The 23,320-nt window shown below is 42.0% G+C and overlaps 1 protein-coding gene across 5 annotated transcripts in view; it reads right to left on the bottom strand.

Annotated features, from left to right (window-relative positions):
* The window catches only part of ADAMTS3 (ADAM metallopeptidase with thrombospondin type 1 motif 3), a 224,222-nt gene that overhangs the window by 18,890 nt on the left and 182,012 nt on the right, over positions 1-23,320 (bottom strand). The window contains exons 16-19 of one of the 5 annotated variants that reach the window (XM_056567973.1): positions 20,559-20,615; positions 10,789-10,872; positions 10,258-10,338; positions 414-577 (exon numbers count right to left, since the gene is read on the bottom strand). In XM_056567973.1, the coding sequence (XP_056423948.1) occupies positions 414-577; positions 10,258-10,338; positions 10,789-10,872; positions 20,559-20,615 (386 nt within the window). The remainder of the gene's footprint in view (positions 1-413; positions 578-10,257; positions 10,339-10,788; positions 10,873-20,558; positions 20,616-23,320) is intronic. The other 4 variants (XM_056567992.1, XM_056567982.1, XM_056568001.1 and 1 more) reach the window with 4 other exon arrangements.

The following is a 23,320-nucleotide window of genomic DNA, read 5'->3' as shown; positions in this document are numbered from 1 at the left end:
TTTTCCTTTCAACATAGGATCTGTTTTAATACAGATATTAATATGCTATTTTTGTAATTTTCTTAACTCTTTTAGATAAGCAGAAGTGGTATATAGTTGTATTTGTATGTATGTATATATTTATTTATTATTTAATTGAACAGTTTAATAAAGATTACATAATAAAAAAGAAAAGAAAGAAGTCCCTCAGGTACATTTCCCTAAATAGTACAACTGCTTATTCTGCATACCCCTTGCCTTAGACTTCATATACAGTGAAATTTCTTTAAAAGACCACCCAAAATTGGTTTTCTCAAAGAAAATCTGTCACACGAAATTTTGTCATGAAAACGCGGTTGTCTTTTCAAAGAGGTGGTTTTACTGTACTAGTTGAAGGGGGTAGTTTAAAAAAAAAGGAAGTTACTAATACTCACCAGCACCACAATAGGATCATGTAAAGGCCCATCAGTGTGTACAGTTTCAATGTCATCTTCGATTATGTATTCCCATTCAACACCAAGGTCTATGAAGGATCGAGACTTGGCTTCTTCACCTTTTCCATTCAGAATGTAATGTCCAGTTGCCTGGTTTTTAATAGCTTACAGAAGGAAACACACATTCAAAAGTGGCCAACAAAGTATCAGTTACAATGTTATACCAATTCAACATGACATATCATGTCATAAACTTTACATGCTGAAGGTCTCCCTAACAAATTCTGTATATGAAAGTTTACTTGCCCAATCCAGCATACCACAATTATAATACATAAGCCAATATAGCTCATGATTCTTGTGGTAAATTGTATTTTTGCCTCTATAGGGCAGCAAAGATTAGAAACCATTGGTCAAATTAACAAGCTGTACTTTGGCTGCTATTTCTTTGGTAAAGAGAGTTGCAGTTCCAGTAAGCTGGCACTCGTGTATGTGTCCTCAGATGCCTCAGAAACACTGTGGCAGAAAGCCTTAGGAAACTTTTAAATGGCATTTGAACTAATGCATTATCTTTTCTGACTGGGGGTGTTTCTATATTGTATTCCTGTATATTGTCATAATTCCGCACAATGTACACAGCCTTTGTCCTTGATCAAGTTAAAATATTTATAATACAATGTAACATAATAATGTAAAAAGATCGGTTCTGTGCTTGTCACTCTGTTTGCTACATATAATATCACATTCATTAAAATGCAAATAACAACTTTTCTATAACATAATAATGCTCAATACCACCAAAAGACATTGGGGGAGATTTATCAAAACCTGTCCAGAAGAAAAGTTGCTGAGTTGCCCACAGCAACCAATCAGATCACTTCTTTCATTTTGCAGGGGCCTTGTTAAAAATGAAAGAAGCGATCTGATTGGTTGCTATGGGCAACTGGGCAACTTTTCCTCTGGACAGGTTTTGATAAATCTCCACCATTGTCCTTAAAATTTTGGAATTTAAGTTTTGCATAATCTACTTTAACTTCCGATCATGTTCTATTGATATTATGTTTTGTTGTTATAGAAGCACATCATTACAACATTTCCCTAATATGTGCAGGAGGTTTTTTTTTTAAACTTTTTCAACAGAAAGCTGATATACCCATTATAAGTCAATGGGATAATTCAGGATCCATTTCTAAACAGATTCTGTCAAAACAGAAACCATCACAGTCCAGACTTTGCTCATTTAAACTCTGGGGCTAGGTTCTCACAGCATATCATTTTCAGCGCCTATTGCCATTTCTGTGCAGATAGTCCCATAAAATGCGGCCACAATTTATTTTGTGGTTACACTTTACAAATTACAGCCACACTTTCAAGGCAAATCTGTGCATAAAATATGCACCAAATTTATACTGCATGAACCCAGCCTATAAAGCTTACACTGTCCAAGGCTAAAATGAGCTCTGAAATGGGTGTCATTTAATATTGAACCTAATAGATATTTTTACTCTACAATATTTAAAGCAATGTGGGAAAATGTTATTATTTTTATTGTTATTATTGTTATATTTTGTATTATTATTTATTATTATGAGCATTATGTAAGACTAAAGTAAAGTAAATAAGAATGTCAGATACAGCAAAGCCCTGGTCCCTTTGGGTATTACATTTTTCCTCTATAGTAGAGTCAAACAGCCAAACAGGCTGTGAACAAAGCAGGCTGGCAGCTCTGAGTGTTCTTCTTTGTGAACAAAGTAGACTGGCAGCTCGTAGTGTTTAGGACTCCAGCATGAGTCTGAAATGCTTGCTGCCAGGACTGGTAGGGAGACCCCTAGTGGTCATTTCTTCAAAGTGGAAAATTAAATAGAAAGAAGCATATTTTTTAATAACATGCAATTGTAAAGTTATTCTGCATACATTAATCTATAATATATCAAAAGTTTTTTTGATGAGAGGTACCCTTTAATTTAAATTTGCTTTGACCATGGAAAATCTTCACTGTAAGGCAGCTATTGGTATGGCTATGTTCCCAAATCTTTTTGTAAGCCTTATTGTTATCCATAAATGAGTAAAAAAAAATTGAAGAGTTTTAAGAGAAACAGTGAGAAAGCTGGAAATAGGGCTCAAAAAATGTTGTGCAAATATAGCTTAAAAAGTGTTAAATCCAATATTAAAGTATAACAGGGCACTGTTGTAATCTGCTTCATATTTCTAAGTTTTGTTTAAAGAAAAATATAAACAGCAGAAACTCATTGGAAACTTATCAAAATGCTGTGTACATTGATGGAAAAATATATTAAATCCTTCCTTTAATTCACATCTCAAAGTCAGTCATGCAGTCTTATTTTATTTTTTATTTTTGTAAAAACGTATCTGCCCCAGGGTGGGACGGGGTGAAGGGAAATTAAGTTAAAGTGAATCTGTCAGCATAGTTTTGGCTATTAAACATAGGCATGCAGCTGTAGTACTTGTAAATACATTTGTAGGTGTTAAAACTTGTTTTACTAGGAGGGAGAAAAAGAAGTTCCAAATGGCTGGAGGCCGCTTACCAATAGTCATCTGGGTGATGCTGCAGTCATGGTGTCCTGGCTGTTGCCATGCCCACTTTGTTTTGACTGATGTTGGAAGTTGATCTAGCTATGCCGAATAGCACGTCAATCAAGGAACAATAGGCATGACAACAATGACAACAGCCTGTGATTGAGGCACCAACCAATATACTATTGGTGAGCAGCACACAGCAATTTATAACTCCTTTTTCTTCTATGTAATAAAATAGAATGCCTATGGTTTAATAGCCAAAAGTCTGCTGACAGGTTCACTTTATCCACTTTCCTGCTGGCTAGCGTTAGGCTTTAATACAGTGGGGGGGGGGGGGGGGAACACTACACACTACGTAATACATGAGAAGACATCTTTATATATGTAAGTATAAATTGCATTGAATGCAATATTCAAGGTTCACAGTGATCAACAGGAGCCTTTAAATATTCTAGCAAAGTGATGAAAACACATTCTTTGCATATCTGGATGTAGTTTGCAATTCTTCATATACCTTTAAACATCCAATATAAAACAAAGAATGAAATAAAAAGGCAGCATTTCAGATTTAAGTTGCAGTCTGCACTACATAAAAGAAATTAATGGCAATAAGCTCAATGTTTAAAGGAATGACTGCAATAACTGTCACGATGCCGGCTGGCAGGTAGTGGATCCTCTGTGCCAGAGAGGGATTGGCGTGGACCGTGCTAGTGGACCGGTTCTAAGCCACTACTGGTTTTCACCAGAGCCCGCCGCAAAGCGGGATGGTCTTGCTGCGGCGGTAGTGACCAGGTCGTATCCACTAGCAACGGCTCACCTCTCTGGCTGCTGAAGATAGGCGCGGTACAAGGGAGTAGGCAAAAGCAAGGTCGGACGTAGCAGAAGGTCGGGGCAGGCAGCAAGGATCGTAGTCAGGGGCAACGGCAGAAGGTCTGGAAACACAGGCAAGGAACACACAAGGAACGCTTTCACTGGCACTAAGGCAACAAGATCCGGCAAGGGAGTGCAAGGGAAGTGAGGTGATATAGGGAAGTGCACAGGTGAACACACTAATTGGGACCACTGCGCCAATCAGCGGCGCAGTGGCCCTTTAAATCGCAGAGACCCGGCGCGCGCGCGCCCTAGGGAGCGGGGCCGCGCGCGCCGGGACAGAACAGACGGAGAGCGAGTCAGGTAGGGGAGCCGGGGTGCGCATCGCGAGCGGGCGCTACCCGCATCGCGAATCGCATCCCGGCTGGCAGCGGAATCGCAGCGCCCCGGGTCAGAGGACGTGACCGGAGCGCTGCCGCGGGGAGAGTGAAGCGAGCGCTCCGGGGAGGAGCGGGGACCCGGAGCGCTCGGCGTAACAGTACCCCCCCCCTTGGGTCTCCCCCTCTTCTTGGAGCCTGAGAACCTGAGGAGCAGACTTTTGTCTAGGATGTTGTCCTCAGGTTCCCAGGATCTCTCTTCAGGACCACAACCCTCCCACTCCACTAAAAAAAAATTTTTCCCTCTGACCTTTTTGGCAGCTAAAATTTCTTTGACCGAGAAGATGTCCGAGGAGCCAGAAACAGGAGTGGGAGGAACAGATTTGGGAGAAAAACGGTTGAGGATGAGTGGTTTGAGAAGAGAGACGTGAAAGGCATTAGGGATACGAAGAGAGGGAGGAAGAAGAAGTTTATAAGAGACAGGATTAATTTGACACAAAATTTTGAAAGGACCAAGATAGCGTGGTCCCAACTTGTAGCTAGGGACACGGAAGCGGACATATTTAGCGGAGAGCCATACCTTGTCTCCAGGGGAAAAAACGGGGGGAGCTCTTCTTTTCTTATCCGCGAACTTCTTCATGCGTGATGAAGCCTGTAAGAGAGAATTTTGGGTCTCTCTCCATATGATGGAAAGGTCACGAGAAATTTCATCCACAGCGGGCAGACCAGAGGGCAAGGGAGTAGGGAGGGGGGGAAGAGGGTGACGGCCGTACACCACGAAAAATGGGGATTTGGAGGAAGACTCAGAGACCCTGAAGTTATACGAGAATTCGGCCCATGGGAGGAGATCTGCCCAGTCATCCTGGCGGGAGGAAACAAAATGTCGCAAATAATCACCCAAGATCTGGTTAATCCTTTCTACTTGTCCATTGGACTGGGGATGATATGCAGAAGAAAAATTTAATTTAATCTTGAGTTGTTTACAGAGAGCCCTCCAGAATTTAGACACGAATTGGACGCCTCTATCCGAGACAATCTGCGTAGGCAACCCGTGAAGACGAAAAATGTGTACAAAAAATTGTTTAGCCAACTGAGGCGCAGAAGGAAGACCAGGAAGAGGGATGAAATGTGCCATTTTGGAGAATCGATCGACGACCACCCAAATAACAGTGTTGCCACGGGAAGGGGGTAAATCAGTAATAAAATCCATACCAATCAGAGACCAAGGCTGTTCGGGGACAGGCAGAGGATGAAGAAAACCAGCGGGCTTCTGGCGAGGAGTCTTATCCCGGGCACAGATAGTGCAGGCTCGCACAAAGTCCACAACATCCGTCTCCAGAGTCGGCCACCAATAGAAGCGGGAGATGAGTTGCACAGATTTCTTGATACCCGCATGACCTGCGAGATGGGAGGAGTGACCCCATTTGAGGATTCCGAGGCGTTGGCGAGGAGAAACAAAGGTCTTTCCTGGAGGAGTCTGCCTGATGGAGGCAGGAGAAGTGGAGATCAGGCAGTCAGGTGGAATGATGTGTTGCGGAGAGAGTTCAACTTCTGAGGCATCCGAGGAACGAGAGAGAGCATCGGCCCTAATGTTCTTATCGGCAGGACGAAAGTGAATCTCAAAATTAAATCGGGCAAAGAACAGAGACCACCGGGCCTGGCGAGGATTCAGCCGTTGGGCAGACTGGAGGTAGGAGAGGTTCTTGTGGTCGGTGTAGATAATAACAGGAGAACTTGATCCCTCCAGCAGATGCCTCCATTCCTCAAGTGCTAATTTGATGGCTAGAAGCTCTCGATCCCCGATGGAGTAGTTCCTCTCCGCTGGAGAGAAGGTCCTAGAGAAAAAACCACAAGTGACAGCATGCCCGGAAGAATTTTTTTGTAGAAGAACAGCTCCAGCTCCCACTGAGGAGGCATCAACCTCCAATAGGAAGGGTTTGGAAGGGTCAGGTCTGGAGAGGACGGGAGCCGAAGAAAAGGCAGACTTGAGTCGTTTAAAGGCGTCTTCTGCTTGAGGAGGCCAGGACTTGGGATCAGCATTTTTTTTGGTTAAAGCCACGATAGGAGCCACAATGGTAGAAAAATGTGGAATAAATTGCCTGTAATAATTGGCGAACCCCAAAAAGCGTTGGATAGCACGGAGTCCGGAGGGGCGTGGCCAATCTAAGACGGCAGAGAGTTTGTCTGGATCCATCTGTAGTCCCTGGCCAGAGACCAAATATCCTAGAAAAGGAAGAGATTGGCATTCAAACAGACATTTCTCAATTTTGGCATAGAGTTGGTTGTCACGAAGTCTCTGAAGAACCATACGGACATGCTGGCGGTGTTCTTCTAGATTGGCAGAAAAAATTAGGATATCGTCCAGATATACAACAACACAGGAGTATAACAAATCACGAAAAATTTCATTGACAAAGTCTTGGAAGACGGCAGGGGCGTTGCACAGTCCAAAGGGCATGACCAGATACTCAAAGTGTCCATCTCTGGTGTTAAATGCCGTTTTCCACTCGTCCCCCTCTCTGATGCGGATGAGGTTATAGGCGCCTCTTAAGTCCAATTTAGTGAAGATGTGGGCACCTTGGAGGCGATCAAAGAGTTCAGAGATGAGGGGTAAGGGGTAGCGGTTCTTAACCGTGATTTTATTAAGACCGCGGTAGTCAATGCAAGGACGTAGGGAGCCATCTTTTTTGGACACAAAGAAAAATCCGGCTCCGGCAGGAGAGGAGGATTTACGGATAAAGCCCTTTTTTAGATTCTCCTGGACGTATTCGGACATGGCAAGAGTCTCTGGGGCAGAGAGAGGATAAATTCTGCCCCGGGGTGGAGTAGTGCCCGGGAGGAGGTCGATAGGGCAATCATAAGGCCTGTGAGGAGGTAGAGTCTCAGCTTGTTTTTTGCAGAAAACATCCGCGAAGTCCATATAGGCCTTAGGGAGACCGGTTACTGGAGGAACCACAGAGTTGCGGCAAGGGTTACTGGGAACCGGTTTTAGACAGTTCTTGGAACAAGAGGACCCCCAACTCTTGATCTCCCCAGTGGACCAATCCAGGGTAGGGGAATGAAGTTGAAGCCAGGGAAGTCCAAGGAGAATTTCCGAGGTGCAATTGGGGAGGACCAAAAGTTCAATCCTCTCATGATGAGATCCGATGCTCATAAGAAGGGGCTCCGTGCGGAAACGTATGGTACAGTCCAATCTTTCATTATTTACACAATTGATGTAGAGGGGTCTGGCGAGACTGGTCACCGGGATGTTGAACCTGTTGACGAGAGAGGCCAAAATAAAATTTCCTGCAGATCCTGAGTCCAAGAAGGCCACTGTAGAGAAGGAGAAGGCAGAGGCAGACATCCGCACAGGCACAGTAAGACGTGGAGAAGCAGAGTAGACATCAAGGACTGTCTCACCATTGTGCGGAGTCAGCGTACGTCTTTCCAGGTGAGGAGGACGGATAGGACAATCTCTCAGGAAGTGTTCGGTACTAGCACAGTACAAGCAGAGGTTCTCCATACGGCGTCGTGTCCTCTCTTGAGGTGTCAGGCGAGACCGGTCGACCTGCATAGCCTCCACGGCGGGAGGCACAGGAACAGATTGCAGGGGACCAGAGGAGAGAGGAGCCGAGGAGAAGAAACGCCTCGTGCGAACAGAGTCCATATCTTGGCGGAGTTCCTGACGCCTTTCGGAAAAACGCATGTCAATGCGAGTGGCTAGGTGAATAAGTTCATGTAGATTAGCAGGAATTTCTCGTGCGGCCAGAACATCTTTAATGTTGCTGGATAGGCCTTTTTTGAAGGTCGCGCAGAGGGCCTCATTATTCCAGGACAATTCTGAAGCAAGAGTACGGAATTGTACGGCATACTCGCCAACGGAAGAATTACCCTGGACCAGGTTCAACAGGGCAGTCTCAGCAGAAGAGGCTCGGGCAGGTTCCTCAAAGACACTTCGGATTTCCGAGAAGAAGGAGTGTACAGAGGCAGTGACGGGGTCATTGCGGTCCCAGAGCGGTGTGGCCCATGACAGGGCTTTTCCGGACAGAAGGCTGACTACGAAAGCCACCTTAGACCTTTCAGTGGGAAACAGGTCCGACATCATCTCCAGATGCAGGGAACATTGGGAAAGAAAGCCACGGCAAAACTTAGAGTCCCCATCAAATTTATCCGGCAAGGATAAGCGTATCCCAGGAGCGGCCACTCGCTGCGGAGGAGGTGCAGGAGCTGGCGGAGGAGATGACTGCTGAAGCTGTGGTAGTAACTGTTGTAGCATAACGGTCAGTTGAGACAGCTGTTGGCCTTGTTGCGCTATCTGTTGTGACTGCTGGGCGACCACCGTGGTGAGGTCAGCGACAACTGGCAGAGGAACTTCAGCGGGATCCATGGCCGGATCTACTGTCACGATGCCGGCTGGCAGGTAGTGGATCCTCTGTGCCAGAGAGGGATTGGCGTGGACCGTGCTAGTGGACCGGTTCTAAGCCACTACTGGTTTTCACCAGAGCCCGCCGCAAAGCGGGATGGTCTTGCTGCGGCGGTAGTGACCAGGTCGTATCCACTAGCAACGGCTCACCTCTCTGGCTGCTGAAGATAGGCGCGGTACAAGGGAGTAGGCAAAAGCAAGGTCGGACGTAGCAGAAGGTCGGGGCAGGCAGCAAGGATCGTAGTCAGGGGCAACGGCAGAAGGTCTGGAAACACAGGCAAGGAACACACAAGGAACGCTTTCACTGGCACTAAGGCAACAAGATCCGGCAAGGGAGTGCAAGGGAAGTGAGGTGATATAGGGAAGTGCACAGGTGAACACACTAATTGGGACCACTGCGCCAATCAGCGGCGCAGTGGCCCTTTAAATCGCAGAGACCCGGCGCGCGCGCGCCCTAGGGAGCGGGGCCGCGCGCGCCGGGACAGAACAGACGGAGAGCGAGTCAGGTAGGGGAGCCGGGGTGCGCATCGCGAGCGGGCGCTACCCGCATCGCGAATCGCATCCCGGCTGGCAGCGGAATCGCAGCGCCCCGGGTCAGAGGACGTGACCGGAGCGCTGCCGCGGGGAGAGTGAAGCGAGCGCTCCGGGGAGGAGCGGGGACCCGGAGCGCTCGGCGTAACAATAACAATCAACATCACAGCATCCACCCACAATGATTATTGTGTCTATGCAAATGTATGAGGAAAACAGCAGTGAACAGTACGGGGATATATTTTGTGACACAGGCAGAGAAAGTTTTATGGTTAAACTGGCATTAATAGTAGGCATAAATGAGGTATGCGGAAAAAGACTCTGTTATAATGGCCAGCCTTCTGCTATCTACATCGGGAAACTCATATGTAAATTACCTATAGTGCACAGTAGGAGTATATACAGTGTTTTTTGTAAAAATAAGAATTTGTAATAAATAAAAGGGTTATTCCAAGTTTAATTGAATATGCTCATTAATTTGGTAAAATACTCTACAACTATAAATGTTATGACAATACATTTGTTGGGGCCTGTTTTGGCTGTTTACTGTTTTTATTTTGGCACATGATTTGGGATGTATTTAGCTATTTGTTGAGCAATAGCTTTTGCCAAGGCCCAAAAAATATCTTGCTATACACCCCAAATATTGCCCGTATATAAAGATAGCTAAAACAAGTCCCCCCCAAAAAATTGGAAAGTTTCAGATTTGCTGTAAAAAATTTGCAGTAAAATTTGACCCCAAAACTTAATGTGCACATAGAATTAAAGTTCAGTAGCTAATAGGTATCTCAAGAATCAAGGTCTCTTGTCCCCTGAGTGAAAGGGGCAGTAGCATGCATGATTGGTTGCAACTTCATTTACTGTTTATAGGACTATTAAATATAGATGAATGCTGAACTTGTCTATGTTCATTTGACCAACAGACTAGAGAATAGAGCAATGACCAGGTATGCATGCTACCGTTTCATCCAGTTGGGGCATTTTACCTCTGTTCTTGTGATCAGTGGGAGGTACCAGCCATCGAACTCCCATGATCAGATAGTTATTCACTATCCCGTAAAATTGAGGATAGCTGTTTATCTTGGGATAACCCCTTTAAGCATTTTATAACACAGAACAAGTCCTTTCCTTTTTATTGCTCTTGCTTACAGGATTTGGCTCAAACCCAGGTCGAAACACTTACCAAGAATATGAGGAGAAGCCTCGTCTTCTTGGATAAACACATGTCTAGCACCAGGAGGGATGTCAAACATCTTAAGGTAGCCTGTACATGTGTTGTGATCAAGCAAAAGGAAACAGAAGATAAGAGTAAAGGTTAGCATAGCGTTACATAACAACGTTATCCAGAATGGATCCTGCAACAAGCTGTAAAAAGGTAAAAAAAAGATTAGTCACTGTTACACATCGAGGAAAAGCTGCTTTGCTTTTCCATAAGAAAAAACAATAATGTAAGTTTGATAGGGTCTGTTGTTTCATCTGCTCGTGTGGATAAAACAACAGACAAAATGCTCATTTTTCTTATGCCATGGAGTGTAGAAAGGGTGATTTTGAAATGGTTAATTTGCTGAATTATACAGTATTTTCTAATGGTTTTAAAAACTTTAGAAACATAAGAAATAGGAACATTTTGTTTCTTCCAAAGCAATGCTTGCTAAGAACCACTGGTGCCTACAGTCATCATCTCACATCACCTATGATCTGAGATGTCACTTACCAACAATGTTTTTAGACTCTCTTGATTCAAACAGGGAGATGTTTCGTGCTCCCTTAGGTAAAGTAAAAGCTCCTCTTGTTTTCCCTTAAACAGATTATTTTAATTACATCACTGACAATTCTTATTATTTTCATTGACTATTCTTAACTGCACACGAAAATACACATACACTGGAAGGCATTGTACTTTGAGGATATGTATCAAACTGTCACATTTTCTGAATTTTTTTTTTCATCTGATTTGTATGTTATATATTTAACCAGTTTACATCAAATAGCCAGAACTTTATAACCACTTGCCTAGCTCTGACCTGTTAAAGCATTGGCTCCACAAGACCTTTAAAAGTGTTCTGGCAACAATATCCTAGCAGAAGATCCTTTAAGAACTGTAAGTGGCAAGCTGAGGCCACTGTGGACACTGTTTTTTCCAGCATATATCACAGATGCACAATCAGATTGAGTTCTGGAGAATCTGGTGATAGAGTTAACACCCTTTATCATGTTCCTTAACATATTCCTGAACAATATTTCAGTGTGGCAGGGTGCTAAAAGCTACCACTGCAATAAACAAATAATGTCAGGTTCTCAGCAAAACATCGCCATGAGCAAGGCAATGTCTCCACCAACTTTCCTTCTTTCCTTAGTACAGTCTAGAGTCATCTCTTTCCAGAGTAATAGACACATGCAGCTGATCATCTACATGATGGAAAAGAAAAAGTTACTCATCAGATGACGCCACCATTTTCCATTTCTTTATACTCCAGTTCTAAGGCTCACATGCCCATTGTATGCACTGGCAGCAATAAGCAAGATTCAGAAAGAGCATAGAATGAGATTTGCAGCTATATTGTCTTAAACACAGAAAGCTGTGATGCACTGGGTATACTGACATCTTGCTATCATAGCAGTATTTAAAATGTTGTTCATAATTAGAAAAACATAGCTATTGTTCGAAAGGTCTTCCAACTAAGCTTGATTCACCTGAAAGGAGCAGACACACACAAGAATGTGTATAGGAATGGTGCTACATTAGCTCTTCTGTGATACTGGCCAGAGAAGTAAGCATAAGCTTCCTACGCATATCAAAGAATGTTGGCCATCAATCACTCTGTGCCAGTTCACAAGATGCTCTGGTCACCTTCCTTGGACCACTTTTGGCAGGTACAAACCACTGCACATTGGGTATACTTTAAAAGACCTGCTGTATGGAGATGCTCATCACTATTCTGCCTGTTATTTACTTCACCTGTCAGTGGTTTTATTGTCATAGTTGAATTTTGTATATACACTTATTGACAAAATAAAATGTTGGATTGCTGCAAAACACAGCATGCAGTTATGTTTCAGGCAAATACGTAAATGACTACAGGTGGGTTTTGAATAGACACTGGGTCTTGTTACAGGAGGGTCTTCCCCTGCTGTCCTTAAAAAAAGGCTCTTAAAAGGTAGTGTACCTCTTGGTAAAAGATTGTCGACTGAAAGCCATGCCTGTGCAATACAACCGAAGACATATTGCCTAACTGACAGAATTTAAAAGAAACCAACAAAGAAAATAACCCCTCTAAAGCGGACCAAATAAAAATATATCAAGCTTTATTAATATTCAACAAAAATACATGTATAAAAGCAACATGGCATGGACACAAAAGAAAGGTGGGAACCAGGGAGCAGGGGGGAGAGAACAGAATGCTGGATGGTGATCCAGCACATATGAACTACACCACAGTTAGGGTGTGTTACAGTAGTAACAGGTGTGTAATGCAGAAAAAGTTATGTGAATCACAGAAAAAGATAACCAAGAATGGCAGAATAAATGGAGGGAGCCAGAGAGCAGTGCCAGCTGGCGTCCAGGCTAATAAGCCACAGGTTACAACAGTGAAAGGTAAGTAACAAAAGGTAACAAGAGATAACAAGAAGCCCCCACACACACTCCCCGGTAACCCACCAAACCTCCGACTTGTTTCGCCCAGCGGGGCTTTGTCCTGGACAAAGCCCCGCTGGGCGAAACGCGTCGGAGGGTTGGTGGGTTACCGGGGAGTGTGTGTGGGGGCTTCTTGTTATCTCTTGTTACCTTTTGTTACTTACCTTTCAATGTTGTAACCTGTGGCTTATTAGCCTGGACGCCAGCTGGCACTGCTCTCTGGCTCCCTCCATTTATTCTGCCATTCTTGGTTATCTTTTTCTGTGATTCCCATAACTTTTTCTGCGTTACACACCTGTTACTACTGTAACACCCTAACTGAGGTGTAGTTCATATGTGCTGGATCACCATCCAGCATTCTGTTCTCTCCCCCCTGCTCCCTGGTTCCCAACTTTCTTTTGTGTCCATGCCATGTTGCTTTAATACATGTATTTTTGTTGAATATTAATAAAGCTTGATATATATTTTTATTTGGTCCGCTTTAGAGTGTTTTTTTTCTTTGTTGGGTTCATTATTGATGTAATCTACCACAGGACCCTATTGAATTTAATTTTATATTACCTGTGTGTATTACCCTCAAGCTTTTTGGTTAGGTTTAAAGACTTTAAAAGAAGATGCATTATTGGATGGACTGAGAGAAGCATTTAGAAGAATAGCTCATTTGGATGTTCTGACCAAGCTGTTTAAAGGTCTGGGGAGCAGAACACGGACACACAATGACCAGGCTTCGGACGGCCCCAACAGACCACCAGTACTGAGGATTATTTAATCTGCAGACAAACAGGAGTAGCTCCCACAGTATCCTTGTCCACCATTCAGATACAGGCACATTCAATCCATGCCCCTGTCTCTGTCCAGAATATTTACAGCTGTTTATCAGAAATAAATTTGCTGTTGCGGTGCCCAATACAAGTCCTTAATTTCCTGTGATGTTGTGAACGAGAAATCTATTTTCCAGACTGCAATCATATCAACTTTAGAGACAAATCTAGATTATATTTGGGATCCCATGATATTTAGGTTGGAGTATGGAGACCTGGTGATATGTGTTTTAATCCTGCCTTTGCTATGGAATGACACATTGCCCTGACTGCTGGTTTTATGATAAGGGGAGACACTGCAAATAACTGTCTGTGACTCCTTGTAGCCATACAAGGGACATTAACAGCTCAGCAATATGTGCAAGGGTTTCGCAGGATTGTCTTCACCAGATTGCTACACTTCCATGGCTGCCTGGTCGCCAGGTTTATTACCAATCAAGCATTTATGTGCATTGTGGTCTCCATTGTGATTTTGTCTCACCTGTGTGTCTCACGATTTTTTATCTAACAATTATCTATTTTTTGGTATATGGTTATATGGAGCTCTGTGGTGAATATGTATCTTAACTTTCTCCTTCTTTTGTCATCTCCCTTTTTTGTTTTATCCTTCACTTAGGATAGAGCAGGGTCCAGCACCGTGTTTGAGGCCACCCTATTAAGGAGGTGGGTCCCTCAAAAGGTAGGGAAAGAGGGACAGGTGCCATAGATCCAGCGGGAATGTTATCCCTCCCCCCCCCCCCCCCCCCCCCGCTATTCTCTCTAGTCCTCCATATCTGCCTACTTTTTCCACTGGCTTAATATCAATTTACTCCTATTACCATCACATTTAGAGGACTGAACCACAAACTGACTAGTAACAGAGACTATTATACCCTAACTGTTAGGTTGGACCAACATACCCCAGAGCTCCGTGTATACTAGTAGTAGTTTTTTTTTTCTTTTTCTGTGGTGTTTCACTATACTCCACTTTTTGTTGCTTATCTACTTTTATTAATGAGCTATTATTGGTTAGGTTTTAATGTTTTATATTGTTGTTCATCAGGAGAACCCTTATCAGTGATTTTGGGACCTTAACCAATAAAAAAAGAAAAGTTGGTCCAGTGCCTGAGTAGACTATATATGCAAAGGTATTTAGCTATTAAAATAAATTGAATTTATACCCTATGAGTATGTATTCCACTCCCTAACTTCATGAGCAAAGTTGTGATTATAATTGTTTTCCCCTATCTAATGCACTTAGCTATTACCTGGACCCAGCTGTCTCTTGTATTTGTGTAATGGGAAAATTATGGTTATTCAACTCTGTAAACTTCTACAGCATGTCTGTAAAAGCCTGTTCCTACCCTACTGTATCTCTAAAAAATGGTATCTATTTTGAATATAAATTATTCCGTAAAAATGTATGGCTTCAGAAGGAAATGTGTGCAGATGACTGGTGTCATCAAACTGATAATGTTCTTTTGACACACATCTTGCAAAGCACTTTATTCCAAGATGGTTTGTAAATGTCATTGCTAATATCAAAGCAATGTCATATTCTGTTTTTGTGCTGTTTTCCCTTGTAATACGACAATAACTGAATATATATGGGCTGAGTATTTTGAGTAACCAAATTTAGATATAACCCAAACAGGATCTTTTTACTAGCAATTCTTGCTGTTGGCTTCTTATACATAAATCGGTGTATGCAGATAATGCTAATATACCATGATTTACAACAGAGGTATTCTTTGCCAATTGAGGACTTTATTAACTACCACTAGCTCAAATACCTCTTTTTTCCAGTTAACTCCCTCAAGTCTACCTTTGGAGAAGAAATAATTCCTCTTCTATTCCAGTAATTTGAGGGGCCTTAGGGATTTTTATGATTTATTGGATAAACATTATGTTACTTTTTGTGAGCTCTATGCATTGAAAATGTAGGAGAGGGTCCTTCCACAATCGTTCTCCGGGTTCAGAATCGTCCTTTTTGCATTACAGATAAGCCTCTAACTTTGAATTGGCAAAAAAACAGTGTTATAGTGGTACTTCTCTCGTGGCTGTCTTGCATTGATTTATTCTGAGGTTACATGTTTTCAGGCAGTACTGTGACCAAGTCTTGTTTAAAGAATGCCTGTCATATGTCAGAAAAAAATGTTAGGTTATGCAGTACCTAATTCTGATAATGTACATATAATTTTTATGTGTCTAGCACCTATATTTCTCTCACAAATACCTTTTGTTTCACACTTGGTTTGTCATTTTGTGCTTTGTGCAATGCTGGTTCTCTTCATTTAATTACTGCAGGCCACTCTGTTAACCCTGCAGTCTGATAGGACAGAAGTGAGCACAGAGGAGTTCTATTCCCACCCTCAATTACTGGACTTTGTCCCTGCCTGTGCTTCAGCTTGGACAAAAATGATGCTGCAGGTTGTTTCTTTTTTTTCAAATATGGTCTCTTTGGATACACTCTAAATATTATGCTACTATTTGATGGATTATTCATGAAAATGTTATTTATTTGGATGCCTCTTATGCTAGGCTTACTGTTTTTTACATAATGACAACAAACCACTGATCTGTTCCTTCCTCTACCTTGTGTTTACACCATACTTTGCTCTTTATTTGGTCTACTTGTTCTTTTTGTAACCCTCATTGTGTTATTTCTGTAAAATGTTAAAAACTATTCATGAAATATTGCAAAGTTCAATTATATTATACATAGCAAAGATATAAAAGGGCCTCCTATAATGGTGACTGATTTTGCCTCCCAGACAGTTAGGCCAGGTGTTTATTTCCAATTGCTTTCCATGATTGTTAGATCAGAATCCCTGTCCATTTATTTGCTGACAGTGCAGTTCCCTGGTTAGAGGAGACCTGCACAGTTTCTTACCAGTAGCAAAAGGAATAAGACCAAACAAGGTTGGGTGCCCTCTCTTCAAGAGACCTGTAAAACCAACATTGTCTGTCTCTATGTTATGTACGGCCTTGATTTGGACATATACCGTAGCATCATTTAATCGTGTGTTGTTATACAAATACTACTTAATTATAATGCCATGGAGTCGTACCATGCTGATTTTACTTATATATTGCCAAAATGCCCTTTTACACATTGTATTTCTTGCTGCTTTTGGTTTTGCTGTAATTTTCCCAAAATCAAGGCAAAATGAAGAATGTGCCTCAATTTCTGCAAATATGGTAAAAACTAATTTCTACTACAATTTTGGAAAATCATAACAAAAATTTGTGAAAATGCAGTAAATTTTTTTGAAAATGCAGTAAAAATTCCCAAGGTGCCCAAGCCACTGGATTCATGAGAAATGTAGGCCGCACCATGGAACCCACAATATTGTGCATTTGTAAACCAAAATGAAGCTTATTTCATGTATGCCACATCAGCAAAAAGAGGTAAGCAAAAGGCGTACACAAAAACCTCCACACTATTCTCTAATATTAGCCTATACTGCATTAGATAAGCAAAACATGTCCTGGAATGCTTCTTTAACCCCTTAAGCACTCAGGGTTTTTCAGTTTTTGCACTTTCGTTTTTTCCTCCTTACCTTTTAAAAATCATAACCCTTTCAATTTTCCACCTAAAAATCCATATTATGGCTTATTGTTTGCATCAAAAATTCTACTTTGCAGTGACATTAGTCATTTTACCCAAAAATTCACGGCGAAACGGAAAAAAAAATCATTGTGCGACAAAACCGAAGAAAAAACGCTATTTTGTAACTTTTGGTGGCTTCCGTTTCTACGCAGTGCATATTTTGGTAAAAATGACACCTTATCACTATTCTGTAGGTCCATACGGTTAAAATGATACCCTACTTATATAGGTTTGATTTTGTTGTACTTCTGGAAAAAAATCATAACTACATGCAGGAAAATGTATACATTTAAAAATGTCATTTTCTGACCCCTATAACTTTTTTATTTTTCCACGTACAGGGCGGTATGAGGACTCATTTTTTGCACCGTGATCTGAAGTTTTTATCGGTATGATTTTGTTTTGATCTGACTTTTTGATCACTTTTTATTCATTTTTTAATGGTAGAAAAAGTGACCAAAAATAAGCTTTTTTGGATTTTGGAATTTTTTTGCGCGTACACCATTGCGGTTTAATTAATGATATATTTTTATAGTTCGGACATTTACGCACGCGGCGATACCACATATGTTTATTTATTTTTTTATTTTATTTACACTGTCTTATTTTTTTTATGGGAAAAGGGGGGTGATTCAAACTTTTATTAGGGGAGGGGTTAAATTACCTTTATTAACACTTTTTTTAACTTTTTTTTTTTGCAATGTTATAGCTCCCATTGGGACCTATAACACTGCACACACTGATCTCTTACACAGATCACAGGCGTGTATTAACATGCCTGTGATCAGTGTTATCGGCGCTTGACTACTCCTGCCTGGATCTCAGGCATGGAGCAGTCATTCGTCGATCGGACACCGAGGAGGCAGGTAAGGGCCCTCCCGGCGTCCTGTAAGCTTTGACCGCCGCTTCTAAAGGGTTAATACCGCACATTGCCGCGATCGGCGATGTGTGGTATTAGCCGCGGGTCCCGGCCATTGATGAGCGCTGGGACCGACGCGATGTGATGCGGGGTCGCAGCTTCATATCGCGGGAGCCGGCGCAGGACATAAATATACGTCCTGCGTTGTTAAGGGGTTAAAGGTGTACTTCGGTGGAAAACATTTCTTTTATTTATACTAGAAAGTTAAACAGTAAATTACTTCTATTAAAAAATGATAATCCTTCCAGTACTTATCAACTGCTGTATGCTCCAGAGGAAGTTGTGAAGTTCTTCTGCTGACACCTCTGTTTGTGTCAAGGTTTGCTATGGGAATTTGCTCCTACTTCGGACAGTTCCTGACACGGTGTGATCAGACCTCGCACTGTGATTAGGCTAAAAAGAACTTCACAACTTCCTCTGGAGCATGCAGAAGCTAAATACTGGAAGGATTAACATTTTTTAATAGAAATCATTTACAAATCTGTTTAACTTTCTAGTACCAGTTGATATGAAAAAAATTTCAACTGGAGTACCCCTTAAAAGAAGCATTCCAGGACATTTTTTTTGCTTATATAATGCAACATATGCTAATATTAGAGAATGTTGTGGAGATTTGTATATATGTCTTTTGCTTACCTCTTTTTTCTGATGTGGAATACATGGGATAGGCTTCATTTTTGTTTATAAATGCACGATAATGTTGGTTCCGTGGTGCGGCCTACATTTCTTAGGAATCCTCTGGCTTAGGAGTTTGATTATTGCAACTTGTCTTTTCAGTTAAATCTGTTTAACTTTCTAGCACCAGTTTATTTAAAAAAAAATTACATGGGAAGTACATGGAGTACATGGGAAGGGGGCACCCCTAGAGTCAGATGACAGTTCCCACTAACCACTACTTCAATAAAGCTGCTATCCATATCAAAGCTCCACGAAATAAATAGCTAAAAAAAAACAGTATTTATAGATAACAGCTTTCTCTTTACTGATGTTGCAGATCTAATACAGAAGTAGACTCTTGTAATAATACAGGCTTGAGATGTAGTACTACAGTATGGAAGTTGAAAAGTAACTTGTAACTTGTCACTGTCAAAGTCCTGTAGTAATTTAACAGACTTAAGAAGTGGCACTTCTTGTAATTGTAGTCTTGTAGGCCCCTTAAGTAAACTGGTTCTCTGTTTCTAGTGGCACGTGCAAGGCTCAGAGGTGTGAGGCAAGTTTTAGACTGTTCTACATTGCACTTACAGGATGAGACTTTACTCTGAAGTAATTTACAAATCTGTTTAACTTTCTGGTACCAGTTGATTAGAAAAAGTTGTTTACCACCAAAGTACGCCTTTAAGAAGGCTTGGTATATTCTGTGCCCATAAAAAACAAACCTTCAACTGTTAAAACAATATTGTTAGAAAATGAATTTGGACCAAAAAAATGACAAGGTGTTAAAAGCTAGAGATTTCCTTTTTGCAATCCTCCTAGCTGTACAATTCACTAAGTCAAATCTATTTATAAACACTAGTTTTAGAAGCCCGAAGCAAAACTAACATAGATTTTAAAGGGGTACTCCCGTGGAAAACTTTCTTTTAAATCAACTGGTGCCAGAAAGTTAAACAGATTTGTAAAATACTTCTATAAAACATTTTTTATCCTTCCAGTACTTTTTAGAGGCTGTATACTACAGAGGAACCTGTTTTCTTTTTGGATTTCTCTTCTGCCACGACCACTGTGCTCTCTGCTGACCTCTGCAGCATATGTTTTCTATGGGGACTTTCTCCTGCTCTGGACAGTTCCTAAAATGGACAGTAGAGGTCAGCAGAGAACACTGTGATCGTGACAGAAGAGAAATCCAAAAAGAATAGCATTTCCTCTGTAGTGTAAAGCCCTTAAAAAGTACTGGAAGGATTATGATTTTTTAATATAAGTAATTTACAAATCTGTTTAACTTTCTGGCACCAGTTGATTTAAAAAAAAAAAAAAGGTTTCCAGAGGAGTACCCCTTTAAAGCCATTGCCAGCTCCCATGAGCAAAAATTTATATAAAAATATATATATATAAAAATATATACATTTGATACATATCTCTAGGGCACATTAACAGGAAAGCTTTTAAACCCCAAATATGGACTGCAGTGGCTTATATTAGTATGGATATTTTCTACCTCAACAGTACAGCCATTGGTCTTATTCCCCTGAAACAAGAGTGAGGAAAATTTTTGATTATACTAACCCCTGTCCATGTCCACAGTCTGCTTAAAGACATACAGACTGATGCTTTTGCTACAGGTGAGAAGAACAACTAGTTGGAAAGCATCTGGTAGAAAAAATCCAGCCAAACACAGCAGCCATAACCCCAAGTAAACATTAAGGTGAAAAATGTTGGGGTAAGAGTATCCTTTAATGCAGTGCCATGCAATGTAAATGCCTTCAGTGTTACTATTAAAATTAAACTTAAAGCTGTAGTAATAATAATAAGCAACATAATAGATGCAATAGTCAATGAAATAATGTGATTATAAGATACTTGCAAATTTCATTTTCCAGTAACTTGATCTCTTTTTGGCACCGCTTGCTTAATTGTTTTCCTGTTGAAAGAGGCCGATGAAACTGTTTAATGACTCTGTAGCCAGGAATGATGTAATATTACTACACAAAACTCACATGGCTGACCGGGTCATCAGCTCTGTTTCTTTCACACACAAGTTGTTTCTATATAAGCAGAGATTGGCAACACAAATCTGCCACTTATAGGAAAGGTAGCAATTATATGAGAGGTGGCCACACATACATCTAAGGGAATTTTAGGAACATCTGAGCTAGCAATTTTTGGACGTCTGGCTTTTTTTAAAAAAAATTTTTAACATTTTTTCTTAGGCAGGATCAGTAAGAGTTGGAGGCCCAAAAGGAAAATGGCTTACATCATTTACAGTATTATATAAACAATAATAGCCACCAAAGGTGAATGATAAGGCACTTAGGGGAAGGGTCTAGCATCTGCTGCATAACAACTGTTTTCTTTGACGCACCATTCACTTCACATTTTGGAGCATACATTGGGCTATAAAACAGCAACCTGTTAAAAAAAGGATGCCAACATATGTTCCCAGCAGGCTTATAGATTTTAATGGGCTAAACAAAGTTTAATTGTGGTATACAATGTTTCTTAGTCCCAGGCAGACACAGTACAGTCTGGAAAATGTACTGAACATAGACACATTTTAACTACGTTCGACCCATTTAAGTCAGAGGGCCCTCTGGAAACATGTTGGGCTCAATGTTGCCATCCCTTTTTCCCAAACATTTGATGTAAATGGGGCTTTAGATCACGACTAGATTGAAAGCTGGTTTGAGCAAAGTAAGTAGTAAAGATTACCAAAGTCCCTAAGGTGTTGGGGACCCAGTACATACAACCTCTGTGCTTTCCTTTTAATCGTATCCTGCTTGCTGGAATTACAGTGAGGAGAAGGGAAGAGGAGATCTGCTCTGACAACTGGTAAAAAGTAGGACCTGATGTGAACCATAGCGATAAGGAAGTAAAAGACTGTCTCACAAATCTTGTTTCAAAGTGTACCTCTCATAAGCAAAAACTTTTATATAATGTAGAAAATAACAATATATGTATATTTGTAATATACATTGGTTAAAAAACTGCGTATATTTTTGTCCCTGCAGCTATTGCCTGTTTGTCTCTGTGAGGAGACCAAATACGGGAAGTGTGGGCGGGACAAGTAGGTCTCTTTACACTGAGGACAAGCAGGGCTCTGTGCAGAGAGGACAAGCAGGGCTCTGTACACTGAGGACAAGCAGGGCTCTGTGCACTGAGGACAAGCAGGGCTCTGTGCACTGAGGACAAGCAGGGCTCTGTGCACTGAGGACAAGCAGGGCTCTGTGCACTGAGGACAAGCAGGGCTCTGTGCACTGAGGACAAGCAGGGCTCTGTGCAGTGAGGACAAGCAGGGCTCTGTGCACTGAGGACAGGCAGGGCTCTGTACACTGAGGACAAGCGGGGCTCTGTGCACTGAGGACAAGCAGGGCTCTGTGCACTGAGGACAAGCAGGGCTCTGTGCACTAAGAACAAGCAGGGCTCTGCACTGAGGACAAGCAGGGCTCTGTACTCTGAGGACAAGCAGGGCTCTGTGCACTGAGGACAAGCAGGGCTCTCTGCACTGAGGACAAGCAGGGCTCTGTGCACTGAGGACAAGCAGGGCTCTGTGCACTGAGGACAAGCAGGGCTCTGTGCACTGAGGACAAGCAGGGCTCTGTACACTGAGGACAAGCAGGGCTCTGTGCACTGAGGACAAGCAGGGCTCTGTGCACTGAGGACAAGCAGGGCTCTGTACACTGAGGACAAGCAGGGCTCTGTACACTGAGGACAAGCAGGGCTCTGTACACTGAGGACAAGCAGGGCTCTGTGCACTGAGGACAAGCAGGGCTCTGTGCACTGAGGACAAGCAGGGCTCTGTACACTGAGGACAAGCAGGACTCTGTGCACCGAGGACAAGCAGGGCTGAGGACAAGCAGGGCTCTGAGCACCTAGGACAAGCAAGGCTCTGTGTACTGAGGACAAGCAGGGCTCTGTGCACTGAGGAAAGCAGGGCTCTGTGAACCAATGACAAGAAGCGCTCTGTGCACTGAGGACAAGCAGGGTTCTGTGTAGTGAGGCTCTATGACACGCTCCGGCTCACACAGCAGGCTAATTGACAAGCAAACAGCCTGCGCAGAGCCCGGCTTGTCCCGCCAAAACTTCCTGTATTTGGTCTCCTCACAGAGACACATAGGCAGTAGCTGCAGGGACATTTGTTAACCCAGAAATATACACATTTTTCAACAAATGTATATTACAACTATAAATATAATGTTATTATCTACATTATATAAGTTTTTGTTAACAACAGGAACACTTTAAGTTAAAAGAGGTGAAAGATTTATTTTGTGCTCCCATTTTCTGTTTGAACCTAATAAGAATACTTCAACCTGGTTTCCTGAACCTGGCCCTATGATGTCTTAAAGGGGTACTCCACTTCCACTAAAAAATCTTAATCCTTCCAGTACTTATCAGCTGCTGCATGATCCACAGGAAGTTCTTTTCTTTTAGAATTTATTTTCTGTCTGACCACAGTGCTTTCTGCTGACACCTCTGACCATATCAGGAACTGTCCAGAGCATGAGAGGTTTGCAATGGGGATTTGCTTCTACTCTGTACAGTTCCTAAAATGGACAGAGGTGTCAGCAGAGAGCACTGTGGTCAGACAGAAAAGAAATTCAAAAAGAAAATAATTTCCTGTGGAGC

The sequence above is a fragment of the Hyla sarda genome, chromosome 1 (genome assembly GCF_029499605.1).
Source record: "Hyla sarda isolate aHylSar1 chromosome 1, aHylSar1.hap1, whole genome shotgun sequence".
NCBI lineage: Eukaryota > Metazoa > Chordata > Amphibia > Anura > Hylidae > Hyla > Hyla sarda.
This window is presented reverse-complemented; position numbering and strand designations above follow the sequence as displayed.